This window comes from Eucyclogobius newberryi, unplaced genomic scaffold, assembly GCF_026437365.1.
Source record: "Eucyclogobius newberryi isolate DKJ021-1_F unplaced genomic scaffold, fEucNew1.0.hap1 SCAF_10, whole genome shotgun sequence".
NCBI classification, from domain to species: Eukaryota; Metazoa; Chordata; class Actinopteri; order Gobiiformes; family Gobiidae; genus Eucyclogobius; species Eucyclogobius newberryi.
This window is the reverse complement of record NW_027315724.1, coordinates 30,685,421-30,708,828: the sequence shown is the minus strand read 5'-3', so window position 1 is coordinate 30,708,828 and position 23,408 is coordinate 30,685,421. Positions and strand designations below refer to the sequence as shown.

General features: G+C 39.3%; 4 protein-coding genes across 4 annotated transcripts; 3 read left to right on the top strand and 1 right to left on the bottom strand.

Annotated features, from left to right (window-relative positions):
* Positions 1-1,537: 1,537 nt before the first annotated feature.
* On the top strand, positions 1,538-6,043 carry LOC140371949 (GTPase IMAP family member 8-like). Its single transcript, XM_072459192.1, has 5 exons — positions 1,538-1,633; positions 1,720-1,868; positions 3,064-3,304; positions 4,098-4,427; positions 5,463-6,043. The coding sequence occupies exons 1-5, from the start codon at positions 1,618-1,620 to the stop codon at positions 6,029-6,031; spliced, it is 1,305 nt and encodes a 434-aa protein (XP_072315293.1). The 5' UTR covers positions 1,538-1,617; the 3' UTR covers positions 6,032-6,043.
* Positions 6,044-6,823: 780 nt separating this feature from the next.
* Positions 6,824-9,608, top strand: LOC140371591 (TLC domain-containing protein 3A-like). Its single transcript, XM_072458761.1, has 6 exons — positions 6,824-7,031; positions 7,329-7,412; positions 7,995-8,208; positions 8,270-8,365; positions 9,135-9,440; positions 9,511-9,608. Exons 1-5 carry the CDS (start codon positions 6,907-6,909, stop codon positions 9,429-9,431), a joined length of 816 nt encoding a protein of 271 aa, XP_072314862.1. The 5' UTR covers positions 6,824-6,906; the 3' UTR covers positions 9,432-9,440; positions 9,511-9,608.
* A 757-nt stretch (positions 9,609-10,365) lies between these two features.
* On the bottom strand, positions 10,366-16,288 carry gemin4 (gem (nuclear organelle) associated protein 4). Its single transcript, XM_072454690.1, has 6 exons — positions 16,124-16,288; positions 13,436-15,325; positions 13,166-13,316; positions 12,788-13,061; positions 11,536-12,135; positions 10,366-10,691 (listed from the first exon to the last, which is right to left on the bottom strand). Exons 1-6 carry the CDS (start codon positions 16,131-16,133, stop codon positions 10,470-10,472), a joined length of 3,147 nt encoding a protein of 1,048 aa, XP_072310791.1. The 5' UTR covers positions 16,134-16,288; the 3' UTR covers positions 10,366-10,469.
* A 55-nt stretch (positions 16,289-16,343) lies between these two features.
* LOC140367903 (tapasin-related protein-like) lies at positions 16,344-23,208 on the top strand. The gene is made up of 7 exons (XM_072454677.1): positions 16,344-16,522; positions 16,941-17,117; positions 18,564-18,839; positions 19,618-19,941; positions 21,136-21,483; positions 22,830-22,919; positions 23,006-23,208. Exons 1-7 carry the CDS (start codon positions 16,477-16,479, stop codon positions 23,026-23,028), a joined length of 1,284 nt encoding a protein of 427 aa, XP_072310778.1. The 5' UTR covers positions 16,344-16,476; the 3' UTR covers positions 23,029-23,208.
* The last annotated feature ends 200 nt before the right edge of the window (positions 23,209-23,408 follow it).

Sequence of the window (23,408 nt, the reverse complement as noted above, 5' to 3'; positions counted from 1 at the left end):
ATGCCCCCTTTTTTAAATTTGTACAACAGGCTTTCTACTTCTCTATATTCGGTGGGATAATACCGGTTGTAAATACACATTATAGTTTTAAACCGATAGCGTTGTATGAAGAAAAGTACAAAACTGTTGAAAACGACAGGAAGTAGAGGATAAAACAATGACAATGACATCACAATACATTTTCAGACCTTTTAAACATTCATTCAAGTAAAGGTGTTCAAAGAGTTTCATGGTTGAGGAATTACCTAGTGTGATGTCAAGATTTACAAGCAAGAAATAAATGAAATAAACTTTCAAAAATGCTAAACTAGTATAATATTAAAAAAATAAGAAGGAAATCTGAAATATAATTATCTGCGTTTTCGTAAAATGAGCAGTCCAATGTGTCATAGGAGCTTTACTTTCAACACGGTAGAATGGAGGCTTTTAAATGAAGATAAGTTTGTTATCTTATGGGAGCAGGACCACACCCCTTTCACGCCCCTTCCTGCAGCTACACTATTTAAGCATCCAGGTCACACACATCAGCGTCCGTGACTTTGTGCCCCTCCCTCCCACAATTAAATATCTTAATTATTCTGATTCATGTCCTTGTTGGGGGTATCGAGGCCCGGGAGCCTTCAGCCTTCATCGCCAGAGACCCACAAAACCGCAATCCATTTCTGTACATTCGTGTGGTTCATGTCTCTCGTATGTCAATAAACACTTCGTAGCTGAGGTTGTGGTCGTTGCTAGGGAAATGTTTTTATAATGCCTATCAAACTAAACTGACATAAACATTTCTGCAACACTCCTCACATTTACGGCTGGGATTAGATGATTTTTGTACCTGTGATAATGTTTAATAGCGATTGGTGGCGTTCGCAGGTAAAATGACTAATGTTAATGTCATTTTACCTTTGATACCTTTAATATTGTGGGTTTATTGGGCGTTTCAACAATTGTGACCTTTCCTTATATTTCTTTTCCACCCCATCATCCCAATTTGATATCATTGAAAAGTAGTTACTAAAGGGCAATATGTTGAAATATAGACAATATCGTGATTGTTGTTTTGAAGTTAAAAATGATCCAAAACGAGCTGATAAAAAAACACAACAAAAGAAAAACACACTGCGAACTTTCAAATAAGGGTATAATATGGTGATATTTCTGCAGTTTTGTGATTAATATTACAGACAGTTCTTATTTGTTTGATAATTAAACTTCCACGAATGTGTTAAAGACATGTTTTGACACATTTCTGTTGGATTAGATTATCGATTATTGTTATCAAGATGCTCCAACAAGATACACATTTTTGTGAATATTACAAACCCTTAAAAGAGTGTAATTTTTCTCATATTAACATTATACTTTCATGACTATTTCTTGTATACTTTCCAACGATTTATAATGCAAATCTGCAGTAGTCAAACATACATGACTACAGCAGTTTTATTACTAGTGTTACTTATTTACCAAAGGAAACTCAGCTCTGAACTTTGAATCCAGCCCCGCCTTTCCGCTGATACAAACACAATATTCATGAATATTTTTCTGCTGACACGTGACAAAGAGCTGCTCCCGTTTTCCAGAGGATTTAGCAGCATCTAATTCAAAAACTGGACCCGATACATGGCAGGCTACAATGGTAAGTTCTTGGAAATGACACAGAAAGTGGTGTGTATTTTTGTGTGTGTGTGTGATTGTTTTTGAATGTGTTAAATGTCATTTCAGGGCACGGTGAATTTGGGCTGGTGATCCTGCTGCTGGGGCCAAAACTGAGTGGAAAGAGCTCAGTGGGAAACGCTATTTTGGGGAGACAGGCTTTTGGCAACGACACAATGTGCAGCAGCAAAACAACGGGTTTCACGTTCGGGAAACAGGTTTGAGATTACAAATCATGAACCACTTTAACAATAGAAATCACTCGGACTGGAACCTGGTTAAGATGAGTTTATAACGATCTGAAAAGGGAACATTCGGGACTAAACTGAGAAGACAGGGCAAAGAGTATCAAGCAAAGGATAGATTTAAATATGATCTAGTCTAGATTACCGGTATTTACTTTAATTCATTTAGAGACAATTGAAATAAGAAATCTAACTAAAACAAACTGATGCATTATAGAAGCCGCAATTGGCAGGTTATAATTTTTTTTTAATAAGAGAAAAAGTGCCACAGTTATAATTGAGCTACTTCTGATTTTGGTTCTATAAAATGATGCAGTAATCATAAATTGTTTATGATTTATACATTACACATACACAGGGAAATTTCATTGTTGCAACGCAGGTAGATACAGAGGAAAAGGACAGATAACTTATAGGAACTCTCATAAACTCTTACAAACAAAACTCTTGTAAAAACACTCTTAATAGAAGAACAAAATAATAATAATAATAAAAGATTAAAAAATAAATAATACAAAATAATAGAAAATAATAATAATAATATAAGAAGAAGAAGAAAATAATAAAAAATATAAAAGACAGTATCAAAAAGTTTAACATACAAAAAACAAAGAAGCAGAAAGTAAGTAAATACTTGAGAGTTTAAAATGTCACTTCCAAATCACCCACATTTGGATTCATTCTTTTTCAGCTTTTTCAATTTTTTTGAAGTGTATTGCAAACAGATTATCTGAAACAAACTAATGGTCTTTTTCATAATTACTATTACGTTGGTATTTATGAAAAACTCGTGCTCATAGTATTTTTTCGGATGAGAGATGTCAAAATTATTTGGTTTGATTACGGTCACAATATAATCATAAGAACCAAAAAATAATAATCCTAACAACATTGACAATATATAGTCTGAAAATATACCCAAATGTAAATAACTTTTTTACATTGGCTGTTTTTTGCCACATTTAACTGTATTTTGTCTTTCAGAAAGTTACATTTTGTAAAGCCGGTCACAAACGTGTTAGAGAATGAAAGAAAAGTAAAGATTTCACAGTCTCAGTAATTGTGAATAATCATTAAATCGTGATCGTCACAATAATTGCAACATTTGACACCGTGACAGTCCTACTCTGGGCCCTGCCTCTCACTCCTCACTCCTCTGTTTCTTTAGGTGACAGTAGTGGACACTCCAGGCTGGCGGCTCTTCGTCCCCTCGTCAGAGCACGTTCCTCAGGAGCTGCAGCGAGCACTGTCCCTGTGTGGACCTCAGCTTGATGTGGTCCTCCTGGTCCACTCCGTCCTGACCCGCCTCGGCCCGGTACAGTGGGACGCCATGGAGAGCCAGCTGAGGAGGCTGAGCATACGCGTGTGGGAGAAGGCCATCGTACTCTTCACTCACGCAGATTGTTTGGGTAAGGCTTATTTCATTCTAGGCATGTCAGGATTACTCGGTTAATCCACAATTGGGATTATACAGGTCGCAATATATTTATAAAAACTAATAATCGTGACTATTTTAGAAGCAAAATTAAAGGAAAAATACTACGCATTATTAGTATTGTCAGGGTATAATATACTCTTCTCAAGGAATAGATAATATAATGTTTATTTTTCCCAGACACCACAGCAGTCTGGAGAGAAATATTGGTGCATCCAGTCCAGTGTTTAACTGTGGTTTAAATAGCTGTTATTTGCGTCAAATGTAATGGCATGATGTCAGCCCTAAGATTATTTAATCAGTTTACAGATAATGACGAAGTACACAGGAACAGATTATTGTGTCCCATATGATAGATATCTAAATAAATAACATAAATACATGTGAATATCTTGGTCAAAGTCCACACAATTTATGAGGTTTCCAATTTACAGACGTCAAAATAGTGATCAAATCTCCAGCAAACTCACTCCATGCGTTTTCTTAAAATAAATCAGTGTTTCTCAGCATGGGGGGTAAACAAGGATCGACACACAACAAATGCAGTGGTAAACGTAGATTTCTATTTGTTGACCAGTTTAATTAACTTATCTAGGCCTATATCCAAAAAATAAACAACATACAGTACTTTATCATTTTGTGGAATAGCCCATTTGATATGTTTTGATAGGTCACAAATGCCAACGGTTGTTCTTTCCTCTATTGCTGAGTAACTTTCGTGAACTACCACATTCACTATTTCCATGTTTATTGTACTTTTTAAACAGGTAAACTCACCATCGAGGAGCACATCCGGCGCGAGGGCAGAGCTCTGCAGAGTCTTTTGGGTCGCTGTGGAAACCGTTACCATGTTCTCCACGGTAACCATCGCCACGGGACGCCCCAGACCGACGTCCAGCAGCTGCATGCGAAGATGCAGTGGATCAGAGAGGCCTCCAGAAGTCCCGGCCTGAACGGGAGCGTGCTGGGAAACCAAGAGCAGATTGAGATGAGACGCTGGGCGAATCCATCACAGTATTATAATCCACCACAGTGTTATGATGTAGAAGATGGTGGCACCAATTTAAGGCTCGGGCAAAGACAGTGGAGCTTGGCAGGTATTTGTGTATTTTTTGGCCAGTTTACGCTTTGTTTATTTAAATTGGATATATTTTATGTGCGCGTCGATATTGCATTAAAGTCCTTTTTCTGGACTAAATCTGGTTTGTGCACATTTTGGGGTCAGCCCTATGTTCCCTGATACCCATGTTCCCCAAGACCTGGGTTAGGGTAAGGTTTTGGGTTATATGCTGCATATTTTATGCTGTAAAACCATACATTTGTGCACAACTTTTGGGGATGTGGAACCTGAACCAGTAACCTATACTAGTATATGCGTAGTTCCCCCTTCACAGAAAAAGGGGAACATAGGTACCGGGGAACATAGGTACGCACCCGCACATTTTAGGTATAATTTAGTCCTGATTTAGATCTATTTTATCCCAATTTTATACCAGTTTAGTCCAAATGTAGTGTAAAACAAGCCGCAGCCGAATACACTTTTCTACAATGTGTGTGCATTTTTTATTACAATGTATTTTCATAGAAAATATCTGCAACTGAAATTCACAACAATTTAACACCAAAAATCTACATATTAACAGTTTAAATGTACCTTCCCCCATCTCAAATAAATACAGGCCTAGAATGAATGTGAAACCAGCAATGCAGATCAATGTTGGTGAGACGGATTTCAACGAGTACAAGACAATATTTTACATCATTTATACAGAATAAATACACAGTCCAGTTGCTGTCATTGTAGCTCAAGAGGTGTAACTCACCAGCGCTGATCCGTTATTGTTCATAATGTAAAAAATAATAATAATAACAACTCGCAAGATAATTTTCCATGCATGTGCCCATTGTGTTGCAACTTTATCTCATGAAATCTTATTGCACAAAATCTTGTCTCATCCTAGTAAAGCGTAAACTGGATTAATTTAGTCTTTATGTTGTGATAATTACGCCATTCAGAAATGACAGGATTGGTTAAAAACTACTGTAAAATATGTGGACAATTGAATTGACTTATATGCAAATTTGACAATGTGTATTTAACTTTCTGATTGAGTTTGTTTTCTGTCCCGCAGGAATTTCATCACGTCAATCGATTTCAAAGTCTCCTCTCAGCATTGTTCTTCTTGGTCGGAGGAAATCAGGGAAGAGCTCGGTCGGAAACAGTATTTTGGCCCAAAAGAAGTTCAAAACGGACACCAAAACATCCCGGAGCACTGCGGGACAGGGGCTCGTGTCTGGGGCTTTTGTTACAGTAGTGGACACGCCTGGGTGGAGTTTCTATGGTTTGGCCAAGTCTGAAAAAGTGCTGACGGAAATCAGCCAAAGCTACTCTTTATGTTCAACTGGGAGTAAATGTGTGTTTTTGCTTGTTATACCAATAGATTCATTCAAAGAAAAAGACCTGGCAAAAGTGGAGAAATACGTTAGTGTCTTGGGGAACAATATTTGGAGAAAGATGTTAGTTTTGTTTACATTTGGAGATGAACTTAAAGATAAGTCGATAGAGGAACATGTCACAAAACAAGGACAAGATCTGCAGTGGCTGATGCAGAAATGTGGACACAGACATCATGTGATCGAAACGAGCGTAAGGGACAGTAATCAACTCGAACAGCTGATGGAGAAGATACAGGAAATGTGAATAAATAAAAAACTGTTGCGCAAAGAAACAACAATAAGTTTTATTATCTGTTAAAGGTGCGTGTCTCCTTGAATACATCATTTAAAATTTCTATATGCATATAAGCATTTAGTCAAATACAGATGATTTTATTGCACAAAAACAACTTGAAAAAAAATGCATTCATATTGTGAGCCTCTACACAGACCTGACCTGTAACTTAGCCTGGTGGTGTTTAAAGTACATGACATATGTTCTCATGTTTCTCTAATGATTACTGTGTTTGCTAAGATCAGTAAAGTGGAAATTTAGGAGGACAATTATAAGAAATAAAATATGGAAATTACAGGAAGTAGGACTGAGTTCAAAACCATAAAATAAATAATCAACTGATTATGTGCACACAGGCAATGCATATAGATTTTAGTCCTTGTTTATTGTGTGGTTGCTAGGTAACAGTTGAGGAATTACTTATCATGTCCAATCAGGAAGAAAAATTATAAACTTCACCAAAACCTTAAATATAATCAGAAATAATCAGAAATCTGTTGTCTAAGCTGCCATATGCAGTTTAATGCCATTCTGGGGAAAAGTCCAAGCAAAATGCTCCTGACAGAGCTTAATTTACATTATAACAATTTAAATGTTTAAATATAAATAACAATATACGTAATAACATTCAATAAACGAATAAATGTGTTATAAAGATGCATAATCACAGTCTTCGTAAACAGTGAATGTCTTTTGGCCATGCCCTCTCCTCATTGGTTCATTTTATTTTCGTCATCAACAAATACAGGAAGTAGCATGCGTCTAACGTGGCTAGCTCTAGCATCAAACTAAATGAAGCTTTCACCTCGTTACACCGCAGCAGTGGAGGAGGAAAAGCGTCCAAAATGCTGATCTCTGTTCTGGCCTGTGGTGCCGTGGTGTTCCCGGGACTTTTCTTCAGTTTTCGGGTGGTTTTGAGGAGGCTTTTCCCAAAATGGACCGACGCAGACACGGTTTCTGTCAGCGAGAGGTCAGTTCAGATCATGCATATTAATGGAGCGTGTTGATTATGAACGCTTTTAACATGTATGAGCACTGCTTTTGCATTTATATACACCCGATTCATTCTTCGTTCGCCATTTTTATTTTAATTTACATTTTTAATAAAGGTTTAAATAAGGTTAATACAGTGCAATACAATACTTTTTTCTTTTTTTTACATTTTTATTTAATAATGCTGCTGTTTTTATAATAACGCTGCTGTTAGTTACAAAATGGCTTCAAACACCGTGTTATGTCTTTTGTTAAATTTATTTTTCTTCCTTAGATTGGTTTCTGCAGTCCATGGGTCACTGGCCACAGCCGCTGGAGCTGTTGTTGTCATGTCCTGCAAAAACGTTATGAATGACAAGTACGTTCACTACTCAACTTACCACAGCCGGGTTAAATATATATATATATATATATATATATATATATATATATATATATATATATATATATTACAGAAAAATCTCTCTCTCTCTCTCTCTCTCTCTCTCTCTCTCTCTCTCTCTCTCTCTCTCTCTCTCTCTCTCTCTCTCTCTCTCTCTCTCTCTCTCTGGCCTTTGATGTCTGATTTAACTTAATTATAAGTGGTAACAACTCTGCACAGAGGAATATATTTGGAGTAAAGCTGTTGTCTGGAGGGATTGTCTGATTGACAGTTTGAGCTGAAACGTTTGTCATTAAAAATGCAATTTAGTAATAAAGTTTTTAAAATCCAGGTGGAATGCCTAGAAAAGGCCTGTTAAGATGTTGTGAATTGATCCTGATTCATCCCAAAATAGTTGATTTGACTTGAAATAATTGCCTAAGTGGTTGCAATGTTACCTTTTAGCAAGGAATAAATTAAGAAATCGTCCAATGGCCAATTTTAAGAAAGTTTATTATTTTAAGAAAGTTTGTTATTTCTCTTTGGTCATATTTTTCTTTCCTGCCTTTCTTTCTATAGCCACTGGTTGGTCAACACATTCACAGTTTTTGGAGCTCCTTATATGACCTTTGATCTCTACGCCATGTACCTGAGCCACTTCCACTCTCAGAAGAACAAAGGACACACCAGCGGCCATCACTCCCTTCAAACAGTCAGAGCTTTCCTTCACAAAGACTGGATGTTGGTTCTGCATCATGTGGCATTGCTGTCTATTTTTATGCCCGTAACTTTGGTAAAGCCTTTAAAATAAGATAAAAATTCACAATCACATCGAGTGACACATTGTGTTGTAGTTTTTCAGGAGAGGACTGGGGGATTTCTTCATCGGCTGCTTTTTCATCACAGAGTTCAGCAGTCCTTTTGTCGCCATTGGGAAAATACTCATCCAGGTGAACTGGTTTAATTTATAGTGCAGTTATGTAATTATAACTGTCATTGATATGTTATGTAGTCAAATTAAAGTTTGTTGTGATACCACTATTAGATGATTAGATTGTAATATGTTATTGTATTAAGGATTGATTCTGATTTTTTTTTAAATATAAAAACACTTTTTCTCTGTTTACTTTTTTATTCTTTTTTTACATAAAACAACAAACACACATACATACATAAAAAAAATTATTATTCAACATTGTTACAGTTATCCTAATCAATAACTTACCCAAAGGAGGAAAAAAATATAGATACAATTGACTGAAGCAAAACAACAGTCGAGCCCGAGTACCACCAGAAGAAGCTCAGATACCACAGTTTGACAAACACTGCTCTAGACTAGACTCTAGATCTATAGATGTAGTATAAGGCCTCCTTTACATGGCAACAGTGGTCAGAAAAATCGTACACTTCGTGACTAATTTGATCTGCATTTTATGTAAGAGAAGGAAAGTGTTTTATCATCGTTGTATGGAGTGTACACTAAATTTATGGTTTTGGAAAGAAGATATTGAAGGACAATGTGAAAAATCCTTATGTTACAACTGTCATGATTTTATACTGCGCCCCTCTTACCGCTAATAAACGTCAAAGTGCCATTTGAATAATGTTGTGTTCTAGATATTCAACTTTTCTACTGCTCTTTAGTTGTATCGGTGCAAAGTTTGCCTTCCTTGTTCCTACCTCTTCTGCGTAATCTGATCTGCTGTACTTGTTTTGCAGCTGGGCCTGGACGACACCCGTTTACACCGTCTCAACGGCCTCGTCGTTCTGCTGACTTTCTTCACCTGTCGGATCCTGATCTTTCCCTTCATGTACTGGACATACGGACGACAGTTTGGGATTCCTCTGAACAAAGTGCCGTTTCATTTACCGCTGCACTGCAACCTGGGAAACGCAGTCATCCTGGCACCACAGCTTTACTGGTTTATCCTCCTTGTGAAGAAAGCAAAAAGACTGTACCTGCGGCAGAAGAAAGTGAATGCAAAGGATGGAGAAGAGAAACAAAGGACGGACTGACAATATTGGGTTTGTAAAATATTTTTCAAACTACACAATATTGCTTTGGTTTGAATTATTATATTATTAATTTTAATAGGTAAAATGCTGCAGCAATGGTTGTCACGACGACCTGGAGATGGTCCCAGGGCGCTGCTCTGTGGTAGAGCAGTACTGAAGAATGGATCAAATGCACTATCTTATCCTTAATGCTGCTGTTTTAAAGCCATTTAACTTTATGCTGTGCTTTGTGTTTGACTGTGAACATGCTGCTATATTACACTGTCCTAAATGTGTTGTAAAACCAAGAACTAAAGTACTTTTTAATTGAGGATAAATAGCCACATTAATGTTTTAACTTTTCAATATGAACAGTTTTCGTCGCTCTAGGCCTGGCCTGTGATCGTGCCTTATAACCATGACGTCTTGCTTCAATTTTATTTTAGTATGACAAATCATAACCACTAAACATTAATAAAGCAAGGAAATTAAGGTTTAAAGAATATTTTCAAAGATATCCATCCTTGAATCTTCTTTCTAGTAAATGTTATTGCACTATGGCTGTGAAAGTATTCAAATTTTAATTGAGATTTGATAATTTCTAATCATGAATTGTCTTTTTTAAATTGAGGTCTGCAATAAAAGCATGTTTGAAGAAAATTGGAAATCTGATGTTAAATGACAATTATTAGAAGTATGGATTGTTTATGCTCAGGAAAATTATTAAAGCATTTTGTATTTGTTTATATAAACTTTGAAATAAAATAGGAATACATTTTTGTTTGGTCATATCGCCCAACTCAAAATGACACTCATATTCCCCATTATTCAGTCCAAAGAAAAATGCATTAGAAACTATTCGGAGAATGCAGATTTGAGCAGTGCATCAACATTGGTAAACCTTCACTTGAGTTTTACTGGACGTTTCCTTCTGAATTGTGGATAAACGAGCGCGAACAGTCTGATAAATGATTTTATTGACACAAACACAAAATCCGGAACGTGATGAAGACAAAACACTGACTGTAATAACATATCAGCCAGATGAAGTTCATCGTTTTAAGCCGCAGATGAGACGAGTTGTGAGATCTTCTGCTGCAGCACAGACTTCATCTCCTGGTTCTGGAGGTTTTCTGTGATCGTGCTGAAGAAGTGTCGCGCGTTGTCGCTCTCCAAGGCGCTGCAGCTCCATGGAAACGCACCCATCACGGCGGCGTAGTAACTGAGGAGCTCGAGGCTGGACAGGAACAGCGCCTCACACTGGCCTCCTGGTAACATCACCTGGGAAACGTATACATATTTATATCACTATGATCTCCTCTTTAACACGCAGCAAACATTCAAGCAAACTTCAAATCCAATACAAACACTAAATTATCATTTTTCATTGTATAATTTTAGTGCTGATGTGGGGTTTGGTCCTGTTTTAGTCCTGCTTTAGTCCTTTAGCTTTAGTTTAGTGAATGTGCAAGTGTGAACGCAGCTCGGCACCACTTTGTCTGCCCTAGAGCTGAAATGGTTTGTAAATAACACAAAAAGTACATGTTTTTTTATTATTTAGTTTAGTACTTTCTTTTTGCGACTTTAGAAATGAAAAGTCAAAACCTGATATTCTGTTTAAATCTGACTTTTGTTTCATCTCTCAAATATTGCTTCACACTTTAAATTGTAAGTTTTTTATTGACATGTTTGAGCCAAAATAGAGGAGTGTAATCCATTTCTAGAATCAGTGTCTTTAGCCAAGACTGTGCAACATTTTAGTTTACTTTAAGACAGTGGGAAATATATAAAAATGTAATACCGTGAATGTTGTTCGCAGAAAATTTTGAACATTATTTTATTGTTTATAGTAAAATAAATGCTACAAAATTAGCTCATTAAAAGGTGAAGAATAAAAAAGTGATGTTAACTTTAAAATGAAGGAATAAGGTGATATTTCTGTGATTCACTTTTACAGACATTTCATATTATGTCTTGATAATTAGTCCTCACCAAATACATTTAAAGACATGTTTAAATGCATTTCTGTTGGACTGACATGACATCGACTGACTGTTATGATATTGAGATATTCATACTGTCCTATGGCTGCTCGTTATTTAAACAACAACATTATAACATTTACCTGCACGTGCTGCACATGACAGTAGATCTGGCCGAGCACAAACAGCACCTCCTGACACGGCGCGCTCTCCTTCTCCTCCTCCTCCGTTTCCCTCTGCTTCTTCTCCGAGCCTTTAGACACCGGCAGCTTGCTTTTGAGTGAGCCGATCACGTCCCTCACGGCGTGCGCGTACAGCGTCCCGACGTGGCCCCAGCCGTCCTGCGACAGCCAGTGGGAGCAGCTGGACCCGCACAGCAACTGGAAGACCCTCAGCAGCAGCACGGAGAGGCGCAGCTCGCACGCGAAGCTCCTCAGGTCCAGCAGGGGCAGGTAGTCGCAGTACTCGAGCGAGAAGGGCACGTGGAGGCGCCCCGAGTCGACCAGAGCGCGCAGGGCCCTCAGGAGCAGGGACCACTGGGACGGGGAGCAGCAGGGCAGGGTCTGGGTTAGCGCCACCATCAGGCCCTTGCTGAACATGCCCACGTGCTCCGACTTGCTCTGGTCCAGGCTGAGGTGAGACAGCATCGTGGACTGAAGGGCGTCCGAGATGCAGCAGCACTCGGTCCACGCCAGGAGACCGGTGCCAGGGCCGTACTGGGGCAAATCCAGTCCAGACCACTCCTGAAGCAATAGGCATTATGGGTAAGGCTAAATACAGACTACAAACGAGGACAGACGCATGATAATCACACACACATTGGTTTGAAGACGAGATATTCAACTTCAGTTTGCTTTACAGTTAAAATCTAGGATGATCATTTTATATTTTGGACTTTCTAAATGGCAACGCCGATTTAAAAAACAACTTAATAAAAGAAACCGAACCGCTTTTTTGTTGGGAGAAATTACGTCTTGATTGCAGCGGAATAGTAAGGAAAAAGTTTGTTTTTCTTTCATTTAAGGCTGTAATCCTTCGGTCGATTAATCGGACGATGGTCTTAGTCGACCAACATTTTTATTAGTCGATTACTTATTTTATGTCAATTAAACTGACGACAAATAGGAGATATGGAGCGAGTTAGCTGAAGATTTTAGAGTGAATCACGACTCTTAATCAACATATAAAAACACTATTTATTGGTACTCTCAAGTGCATCGTTACAGTTTCGAGCGCTTTTAGTCGACCAAGATTTTTTTTTGTCGACTACAGCCCTAATTTCATTCATAAAAACTAAAACTGAAAAATAAACAATGACCAGTGAGGTACAACATATATCATCGCACAGACACTTTCCCACAGACGCTGGTAATCTATAGTTCAGACACGTCTTACCTGTTCTGGAAGGTCACAGACGGCGAACAGAGACGCCGGGACCTCGTTTTTGAAGTGCTCGCCCCACACAGGCTTCAGGAGGAATCGCGCGATCCAGTCCAGCTCCTCAGTCTTATTGTACAGCCAAAACAGAGCCCTGGACCAAGTGTCGGGGTCTTCCGCCACCTCTGCCCCCACCACTCGCCCCAGGGCAGACAGGACGTTCACCAGTAACTCCTGAGTCTCCATGGACCGCACCGGGACCCTGCGCCGGTCTGTGGACTGCTGCCATTTCCTTGAAAAGACATAAAATACAAATAAGTCACGATTAACCGTTGCAGACCTAAAACATAATACAGGAAGTCATTATTTTATAAACTGTAATAGTTTGAGCCTTACTTGAGCGTGTGGTTGTGGAGCTGTGCCAGCACAAACAATAGGGGAAAAGGGGAGCAGACCATCACCCACTGAGGCGCACTGTCCTGACTGTCCAGACAGAGGGCGCTGTGGAGCAGCTGCAGGCTCAGCTCAAGGTCCACAGAACGCAGAGCTAGAAGTATTGAGTGAAAAACATTTTAATTCAGTTTCAGTCCCGTCAGTATGCTGTATGTGTGACAAGTTTAATAACAAAATAGAAGAATATTTCAGAATATAACACAAGATTCTCACATATATTTGGCAGGACGAAAGTGCAGACCACTCTTTGGGGCGACAGGAAGCCCTCTGCTCTCTCTCCTTCAGTCGCCACAACGGGCTGCATCAGCAAACACAGAAACTTCACCAGCTGCTCCTTCTCATCCGGGGACATTTGTTTCGTTTTAATAATGTCCTGGACACAGCCACAGAGAAGATCTTTTCCCTCTGCGTCCCGCGTTGAGTTACTTAACCTTCCCGAAAGTCCCGGCAGCTGCTGCAGCATTTTGGCCATAATAGTGAAAGCGCCTTTGTTGGAAATCGCAGAGTTACACATGGCTCTTATTGCCGCCTCTGGGTTTTGAAAGGCAACTCTGGCAACCAATGAAACGGCTGTATTTAGGTTGGACGCTGCCGAAGTCCCGCCTCCACCTTGAATGATGCAGTTAAACGCCATGTTGACCTCCTGTTCAAAGCTTGTAGACACAGCAGAAGACACGTTGCACCCGAAAAACCCTCTACTACTTATTCCCATAACGGCGGAAAGTACTTTGTTTTTATCATCGAGTGAAAGTGCAGAGAATATATCGGCCGTTACCTTCATAAGCTTCCTATAAAGGCTCACAGCGACGGAGCCGGTGCTGAATTTACTTACAACGCTCTGGGTGAGTTTGATGAGCGCGTTTTGTTCCCTGAAAGCCAATTGGTTCTTTTCCAGGAAGTCAACGTAGCTTTTATCGCAAGTCGTCCAGCTTTCCTCACCAGCAAAGAGCGAGGCAAAGTTTTGGTAGTCGTCCATTTTATGAGCGATTATAGTCTTTGCGATTTCGGCGGGAACATCAGCGTGGACGTCGACATTTTTGTGAATCATCCAATCCTTTGGTTCAAACATCGAACGCAGAGCCGTTTCTTTACCTCTTTTTGTGTCGTCAAATGCGGCAAAGACATTTCTGAGCCCTAGTTGTGATTTAAACACGGAGTAAGTCACATTGGATTTGTCTTCCACTTGCAGGAGATCGTCACAATTCCAATTATGAGTGACGTCTACTATTATTTGTAAGGCTTCTTCAAACTTCAACTGCCGAGGCTCGAACCCGCACAGCCCCTGGACGGCGTTCAAATCTTTCAACGCGTCGACTATCATTTCAGGGCCTAGTTTTTCATTCCTCTTCCCTCTGATAGTTGCAATTTCTGACAACATTTCCAGCTTTTCTCGAGTTGAAATTACTGGTTCGTCGGCAAAAAGGAAGGCCGTGTACAAAGCATTTATGGAAACGGAAAGGGCTTCAAAAATAAGATTGTGCTCTCTTATTTGGTCTCTTAAGTTTCTAAATGCAAGGAAGAGGATGTGTACCACGTCAGAATCCGGGGCGTCGAGTTTTAACCGCTTGGCCGGCTGTTGTGACGCGCTTGACGACAGGCGGGCAACTTCCCGCGTGAACATCTCCTCCGTGCGATCCTTTCGGAGATCTTTGCACTTCCACAACTCCCACCAAACGTCGAGGAAGAATTTAACATCTTCTCCTCGCACGGGACTCCCGCTAACGTGTCGGACGAGCTTCTCAACTTCAGAGCACAACTGCGACGGAGAGAGACACAACAGGAGTCGTGCGTAGGCATTTATGGACGCTGTCGACCGGACGAGCTCCAGAAGAACAGTCCGGTTCAACTCAGGGAGGCCGTTTTGTAAAGCAAAAAATTGACTTTCTTTCCACGCGACTTCTATGTTCTCTTCCGCTTCAGCGCCGAGCAGCTTTAGCCACGCGGCGCACACCAACGTCTTCCTCGCGTCGTCTCCGTGTCGGTCGATTTCTCCGAGAGCGTTCAAAATCGGACGGCAAACCTTGTCCCAGTCGGCTTTCTGCGCGGAGGACAGCGGGGAGATCTGATTGGCCGAAAGGAAGGCGCCTTGGATCACGGCAAAGTCTGCAACCACAAGCAAACAACACTCAGCAAAAGAGGAAAACAAACAATAAGAATCAATTATATTTTTGGTTTACATATAGCATAACAAAATAATAATGACTAGGGATGCAACTACTTTTTCGAATCGATAATAGCAATTGTTTTTTGGGTTAATCAATTTGTTTCTTTAAATCACGAAAGGTAGTATTTATTTATTTAATTATAATTTAGATTTGTCAACTCAAACGATAATCTTGCCCATTGAGATCGTTGTTTCATCAAATAAATGTTGAAATGTGATGACAGAAGGCTTCTAGGTAGAGAATATTCACAAATAAAATGTATTACTAGGGGGGAAATCTTAAGTTTGCACTTTTTTGACATTTTGTTTTCATTATGATGCCGTCTTCGTGCTAAATGGGGCTTTTGACATGTGTTTTCAAGTCTGTATAGTCCAGAATGCTATGATCAAAGTCACAATTATTCTGATTAATTGTCACAGACCACAACTAAAGAGAAAATGTCTAAACAAAGGTTGCCAAATAACCACACTTTTATATTTGTCTATAGTAGATCAATATTAAGCTTACCTTGCACAAGAACCCATTGTAGAAGTGGATTTTTATAACCAGTTTATCTATATGCTGAATGAATACTATAATTATAAATCATGTAGCACAACTCTAGTATTTTACAAAAAGCAACAACAGTATTTTTCCACTCAATGTGACAAACACAGCAAGATGCTCCTCTGTTTTAGCTGATGTTTGTGTCTGAACTCAAGTTATTCATAAAGAACACTCCAAAAATCAAACTTACCTTTGTTCATCTTGATGCAATCCAGGCTGCACTTATTTATCACGTCTTTTTGTATATTTCACCACAACTGAAAATCATATAAACAATAAGAAAGACATCATTTTTATTCGCCTACGTTTTCCACACAAGTTTTGCGGCATGTCCAAAAGTGTGCGGCTGGAGTTGCAGTTCACTTCCGGTGCATATTTGATGTTGCCCACAGCGCCTCCTCAGGTCAACTTGAGAACTGCAGTTACCCGACACATGCTCAGTCCAGTCCGTCTGCTTCTGACAAAATGAAAGTGAAAGAAATCCTACTGGGCTGATTTGTTCCCAACGTCTCGGGAAGCTTTCTGTTTCACCGATGAACAACTATGGGCTTCATTTTGAAAATATTAGTTTATGCCAGTCTATTTACAGGTAAGTTTTGTATGCACTTCTTTCTTTCTTTCTGTTTACATCTTCAAATGAATCCTGCTGCAATCTTTTATTTTCACCTGATGTTCCTGAATAAGTTATCTCTTTCTTTAATCATAATAATGCATATTTTTAAATTAAATGTACAAGTAGGGCATACGTGTACTGTATAGGCTACAAACATTAAAAAGACTACTAACATTAGCCTACTATTACTCTGCAGTGTATGTGTGGTCCACAACACACTTCTTTATGAAAAGGCTAAAACTGAATTATATTTTGTAACTTGCATCAAGTTTATGCAAAAATGACTTATAGGAGCAACATAAAACAATGAATAGTAATGGTAAAATATAAAAATGATACTTGAAATGAAATCCCCCTGAAACTCAAAGTGCAACTAACAATATGCTTTTTGCAGGCGTGCTCTGGGCATATCAGATTCCATGGCTGCCGTGTAAATTCATAGATGAAACAGTGTTTTACAATGATCAGGGGCATGTGGAGACGAAGCACATCCACAGAGAAGCAATGCTGCAGTTTGGCCACAAAGAAGACGCTCCAGTCAACCCCAACGCTGTCACTTTCCTCATCACATGTAAGTTTTAAGCCAAGAAATCAAAGTGAGGTGTTTGCTTTTATGTTTCATGTCGATTAAGACAAGCTTGCACAACTTCAATTCACAATCTTTTCATTGCTTTCATGACAAAGTCGCGTTTGACAGCATCTTCTATGATCTAATACAGTAAAAAACAAATTCAATATATTTTTACAGACAAGGATGCATAGTAGGGCTGCATAATATATTGCAATTTGAGTTTCCGCAACTATCAAATTGTCAAGACTGCATCGATAATATAAGATCCTCTGCAAAGAACAAAATATCCTTTCTTTTTTGTAGTAAAATCTTGTTGGACCTGTAGTTTAGACCGCTACAAACTGTTTTTTTGGTTCATATTTCAGTATTCACTCAAAGGTCAATGCTCCTGGAGTTGTTTACTATGTTCACTCTGAAATGAATATTTGTCCGAAAAATGAGTTGGATTAGACTACAAATCAGTAACCTACGTTGACATCTTATTTTTGTTGTTTTGGAAGTAAACTAACACTCCAGATTGAGGATTGTTTGGACATCTCAGAGGAGGAATAGCCTATTGAATATGTGCATGTACTGAATATGTACTGCTGAGGTCAGAGCTGCTAATACTGCACATTCACAAAAGAAGTGGTAGATATAAGATGCCCTTTGTGTCCCGACCATCCTGGGCTAACCTTTGGTACTTGCCTTTTCCCCCCTCTTTTCTCCTTCTTGCAACCCTCCTCCCAAGGCACTGTCAACTCAAGAATGGCTTTTTTTCCCCTTCTAAGTGCTATAAAATCATGTCTGGTCTGAGAGTGGAGAGTACCACTTCTGGAAAGATGAACGTCTTCCCCAAATCGGTAATCATATCCCATCCCTGAGATGACTGGAGCAGCATTTATTCTTTCCCTCAACTTGGCAAACTGGTTTTCCCCTTGCCTTTACAAACGCAGTAGTGCTGTGGGCAGATTTGTTTGTTGTTGGGCGTTTCTTTCTCCTTTCCTGCTCCACAATGTCCGCCAGCACCACTAGCACCTTCTCATGGCACCACCTGTACCTTAGAGCTGCCGTACTGCCAGAAAAATATATCATCGCAATAGTTCTTCTGGATATGTAAACTTAGAATACGTCATATATTGTCTACAAATAAAATGAGGAAAAAGGAAAAAGGTGGTCTTCCTTTTTACTGGTTTTCTGGTTCATTTCTTCTGTTTTGGTTTTGTGGTCCTAGTTCAGACCTGGTTTAGTTGTGTCGTTTCATTGATGCATACTTAAAGTGAAAGGTTTTTGAAAGGTAAAAGATTTCATTTAAGATTTATAACGGAACCTCAACCAAGACGGGCAGAATTGAAGGATGGGTCAAGTCAATCATGTGGACAATAAAGTGTACCTTAACTAAGATAGACAGATTTAGATTGTCGCAGATCATCCGTTGTGAATGATTCGCGCCTTGTTTTGTCACAGCCTCAAAGCTGGACGTCCGTAAGTTCGTGGAGGGCGCGGAGACGGAGCAGTTGTCGTGTGAAGTGCAGCGCTACAGCACCGAGGGGATCCACATGCGCTGGCCCGTCCGAGGAGAGCACGAGTACAACCGCTGGTTCACCTGCAGGATCACGGACCCCAAGAACCAGCTCACCGTGCTCGGCTTCATCAGGCAGTCCACCGCCGAGCCCCCCACGGGAGAACACGACTACAGGAACTGGACCGCCATAGAGGACAGAGCGACACTCCCCACAACAGGTAGAGCCAGAAGACAACCTGTACTGACCAGTGTGATTATCTACATCAGTGGGACAAAAAGCCCTCTGCAGCTCTACTCAAGTCTATGTTTGATTCTGAGTCAATTTTACTTGGGCTGAAACATGTTACAGTAATCGATTAATTGCAACTTCATGATTATTGAGAGCTATTTAGTAATCAAATCATTGTTATGTTAATTATGAACTGTGTGTAATGTCTATGTCTCTGTGTTGGCCCTGCGACACGTTGGCGGTGTACCCCGCCTAAGGCCCGAAGTCACTGGGATAGGCTCCAGTCACCCGCGACCCCGAAAGGGAACAAGCGGTAGAAAATGGATGGATGGACTATCTAAAGCTCAAAAATCTTATCCCAGTACAAATATATAAATCCTAGTATTGAGAAAAAGTAAATATTGACCTAAAAATGATAAATCCCTCTATTTATAATATTAAATAGATTTATAAAACAATTAGTTGATACTGTAATTATTGTGACAGGCCCACTGCTGCTTTAGCTGTGTTTTTGTGGATCGAGTGGATATTTTCTTGTAAGCAGTATACCAGTAGTAAAACATATTTTATAGTGTATTAGAATTTTGTCATATGTTGTAATCTTTCAAGTAATGGTATAAGGTGATATTTCAGCACTTTTGTCACTTGACATTTGTCTGTTCATTAAACCTCAACGGACACATTTAAAACTTATACAATTCTAAAACGATAAATGACAATACGGAAATAAAAATGCACAATAGTTTAAAATCATTCTTTTTCTACAGTTGTGATGGTGATGAAGTCCCAGACCCCCAAAATAAAAGCCTCACTGGGATCCACGCAGAAACTGGACTGTCATTTCGCCGTCGACCACAAGGCGCCGAACGTGGTGGTGGAGTGGCACAAGCGCGGCGAGAGGACCAGCCTGTTCAACCACAGCGCTCACACCGGGGTCAGTCAGGGCTCCGGCGTCAGCACCAAGAAACTGTCCTCAGGAGACGCCTCGTACTCAATCCCCTTAAGTAAAATGAGCAGCGAAGGGACGTACATGTGCTCCGTCACTGTGCTGCCGCTGCACTGGAGTCTGGAGATCAGCCTGCAAATCGAAGGTGAGACTGGCTTCTGTTTTACACTGACATCACATTTGACTCCTCTCCCTGTCAAAGGTTTCACGCCCAGATGCCCTTCCGGTCACAAGTAGCCACTTTACTGAAACCTGAGTGCACCACTGCGCCACATGGTTTACGTTTCTTAAAGCCCCAGTACGTAACTTTTTAGCCAAAATGTTAGATTAATAATAATAGACTAATAGAATAGTTTTATTGCAGTAAAAAACCTCTGCCTGCTTGTTTCCATGGAAATGTTGTTCCTTTGGCTACAATATTCCACATTATTGTATGAAATGTATTTGGAGAAAGTATCATTTGAAATGTTTATTCTTATAGAAACCTTCAGAAATGTTTTACTTTAAAAGGTCCTCTATGTAACTTCCTGCTTGGCTCAGTGGAGACGTGATTAGGCTTGTTTAAGCAGAGCAAGGCATGTCCTCCCTCCTCTCTCACCCCTTTTCACACTGTTCTTTCCTGTCTAATAAAGCCTATGGGCAAAAGAAAAGAAAAAAACAGACCAAGTCGGCTGAAGGTGCCTTACAAGGCGGTGAAGCCTGTAACAAGCAACTGCAAAGTCCAAATGCATGATGGGAAATGCAGTGCAAGATTGGGCCAGATATGTTTTGATCAGAAACGTGACGTCCTGCAGTTCTGCAGATGTATGTGTCGATCCAAGGTGTAAGGGACATTCACAACATTTTATTTAGCTTTATTCAGTGCCACACTTCAAAGAAACTCAAGAAGCTCTCGTTGACAATCCGGGTAGAGATTTCAGCTGCTGTTTAACAAACATTGAACCAAATGTGATGAATATCCCCGTAAACTGGTGAAATGTCTTGTGCCACTTGTGTTTGTTTCACTCTATACATACTGTATGAAAGTGGTTGAGTAGTAATATACAGTAAAACTTTCATAATCTGAAACAATTGGCAAAGATGAAGGACGGAGTGTTTAAATACAATTGTAAAGTTTAAGTGTAGACTATTTTATGGCCTAAACAGTCATCTTTATTTAATACTTTCAAATAGGAATACTAACCCACCAACATGTGTCTACTCTAAGGTGTTGTTTATAGGCTATTTTCAGTATTTGCTGACTAAATCCAATATAACATACTTTCCCAATATTGAAGATGACAAAGTATTTACAGACTGTTTTATACCATTGGTTTCATTTTCTCACCTCCTTTTCCAGCGGCTCCTCGGGTTTCCTTGAACACCGGCCCATCGCTGAGTCTGACGGAGGGTGACGAGAAGAAAGTGGTTTGTGAAGCGGACAATTACTACCCCCTGGACGTGGACATTCAGTGGACACAGCAGGACGCGGCCGATGTGGGGCGTAGAGTGGGCGCTCCTCTGCCTAAAGTCCTAGATAACGTCCTGTACTCCAGCCACAAGCCCAATCCGGACCGGACTCTGTCTCTGTCTGCGTTCTTCTACCTGAAGGCCAAACTCAGCGACTCCGGGAGACAGTTCACCTGCACCGTGTCGCACCAGAGCCTGAGAGTGCCCATCAAGAAGCGCTTTACTCTCACTGTGCAGGGTAAGTCAGGGTCATCTTCATCTGGGCATTTTGTACACGATTAGTATTGAAATCAGTTTTGAAATGTTTGACAACACTAATCACAGCTAAAATATTGGACTAACAACATACATTTAGTGCTGAGAAAAGATTGCCTCTTAAACTAGGGCTGAAAGATTAATCGACTTATCATGCTATAAAAAATAATAATAGTGGTATTTTGATCACTGTATTTGTTATCTGGACTATACAGACTCTAAAACACATAAGAAAAGACCTTTTAAAACAAAGACAGTGACATTATTAACTGAAAATGTAAAAAAATAAATAAAGCATTTCTGATTTTAATCAATAATACAGTTCCTTCGTAAGTATTCTCGATCAAAAGGCCTTCAGTATTATTATTATTATTATAAGCCATATTTCCACCTTCACTTGGTTATAAATCTAATTAAAAATGTCGTTGTACAATAGAACCAATTGTTTGACCAGTCGACCACTAAAGTTATCGTTAGTTGCAGCCCCACTACTGCATACTTCATCACTACAGCCGCTCCCAGTCTGTGTTGATCTAATAACCAGTAACTTACAATAGTTTCCTGAGTTTAAAATCAGGTTATGCAAATACAAACGTGCAGCCGGGCCTCACCAGCCACTAGAGAGCGTCAGAGCTGCACGTTCAGTCACCCGAAGGCATCGTGGGAGGACAACACTGAATGCTGAATACAAATGGAATTATCATGGGGATGGATCTCTTTGTTTTGATAGATTGTGAAACAGAAACAGAATAGCAGGTGAAAGTTAATGCTTTAAGTGGACAAAAGGAGCTAAAGAAACAAGGGATGCTAAATTATGCACGATATATCGATTATCAGATATGGGAGGTTCCAGATATTTGGCCCTGATATTTTTTCATGTAGAAATAGAAGGCTGAAAATATGTATGTTTTCCCAATCATCATTTTGTTATTGTTTTAAGTTAATTTGTGAACTTAATATAAATGTGTTGTCTTATTATCAGATATTGGACTATACATAAAATAAACTACTGTTTTATTTAGTCTATACGTGACTCTAGTGGGCCTAATCCACTGTTCTCAGATGAATTCCTTAAACAATTACAGGAAATCACCACAAAGAACACACTGGCGGTTCAAAGAAGTGGTGGCACTCAAAAAGGCTAGTTTTACTGTTATTAATGTAGTTTGAATTGCATTTTCTTACTACTGTATGAAGCACTTTGTGAGTATGTCTGTGAAAAGTGCTATAGAAATAAAATGTACTTACTTACTTTAGTTGTTTTGTTGTTTTCATTATGATTTTTTCAGATAACTAACTAACCCCTGACATTTTTCATTTCTCCCCCAGAGCCAAGTAATTTGATGGCCATTGCCCTGAGTCTCGCTGTAATTGCGTTAGTGATCGGTGTTCTCCTTCTGCTGCGAAGTGTACTCAATGGTAAATACAATACAACTGCTAATATCAGTAGTCATTTTTCAAGCTTTTCTATCATTTTAATTCAATGTCATTTATTTTCTCTCCAGGAAGAAGACGGCATCAGTGGTGAAATGAGGTCTGAGTTTATCTACATCTTTGAACTGTAAACACCAACATACAGGACTTTAACTTGAACACGTTTGGACAGTTTGATATTAGTGTGTGTTTTTATTTTGGGTTGGATGGGTAGTTATTTTATGTTATTTAAATTTAGATCATTAAAGATAAATAGATTACATATTGAACAAGGGAGTTTCATATGAAGTTGCATTAGAGAAAGCGGAATGATAAAATCTTAATTACTACTACTACTACTACTCCTACTGTTTACATGGAAGAAAACTTTGATTCAGATTCAACTTTGAAATGAGAACAGAAAATGAATGTATTTTTATCTGAATTGACATGGAATCCACAGTCGAGTGTTTTGAGGTGTATATTTTTAATAAA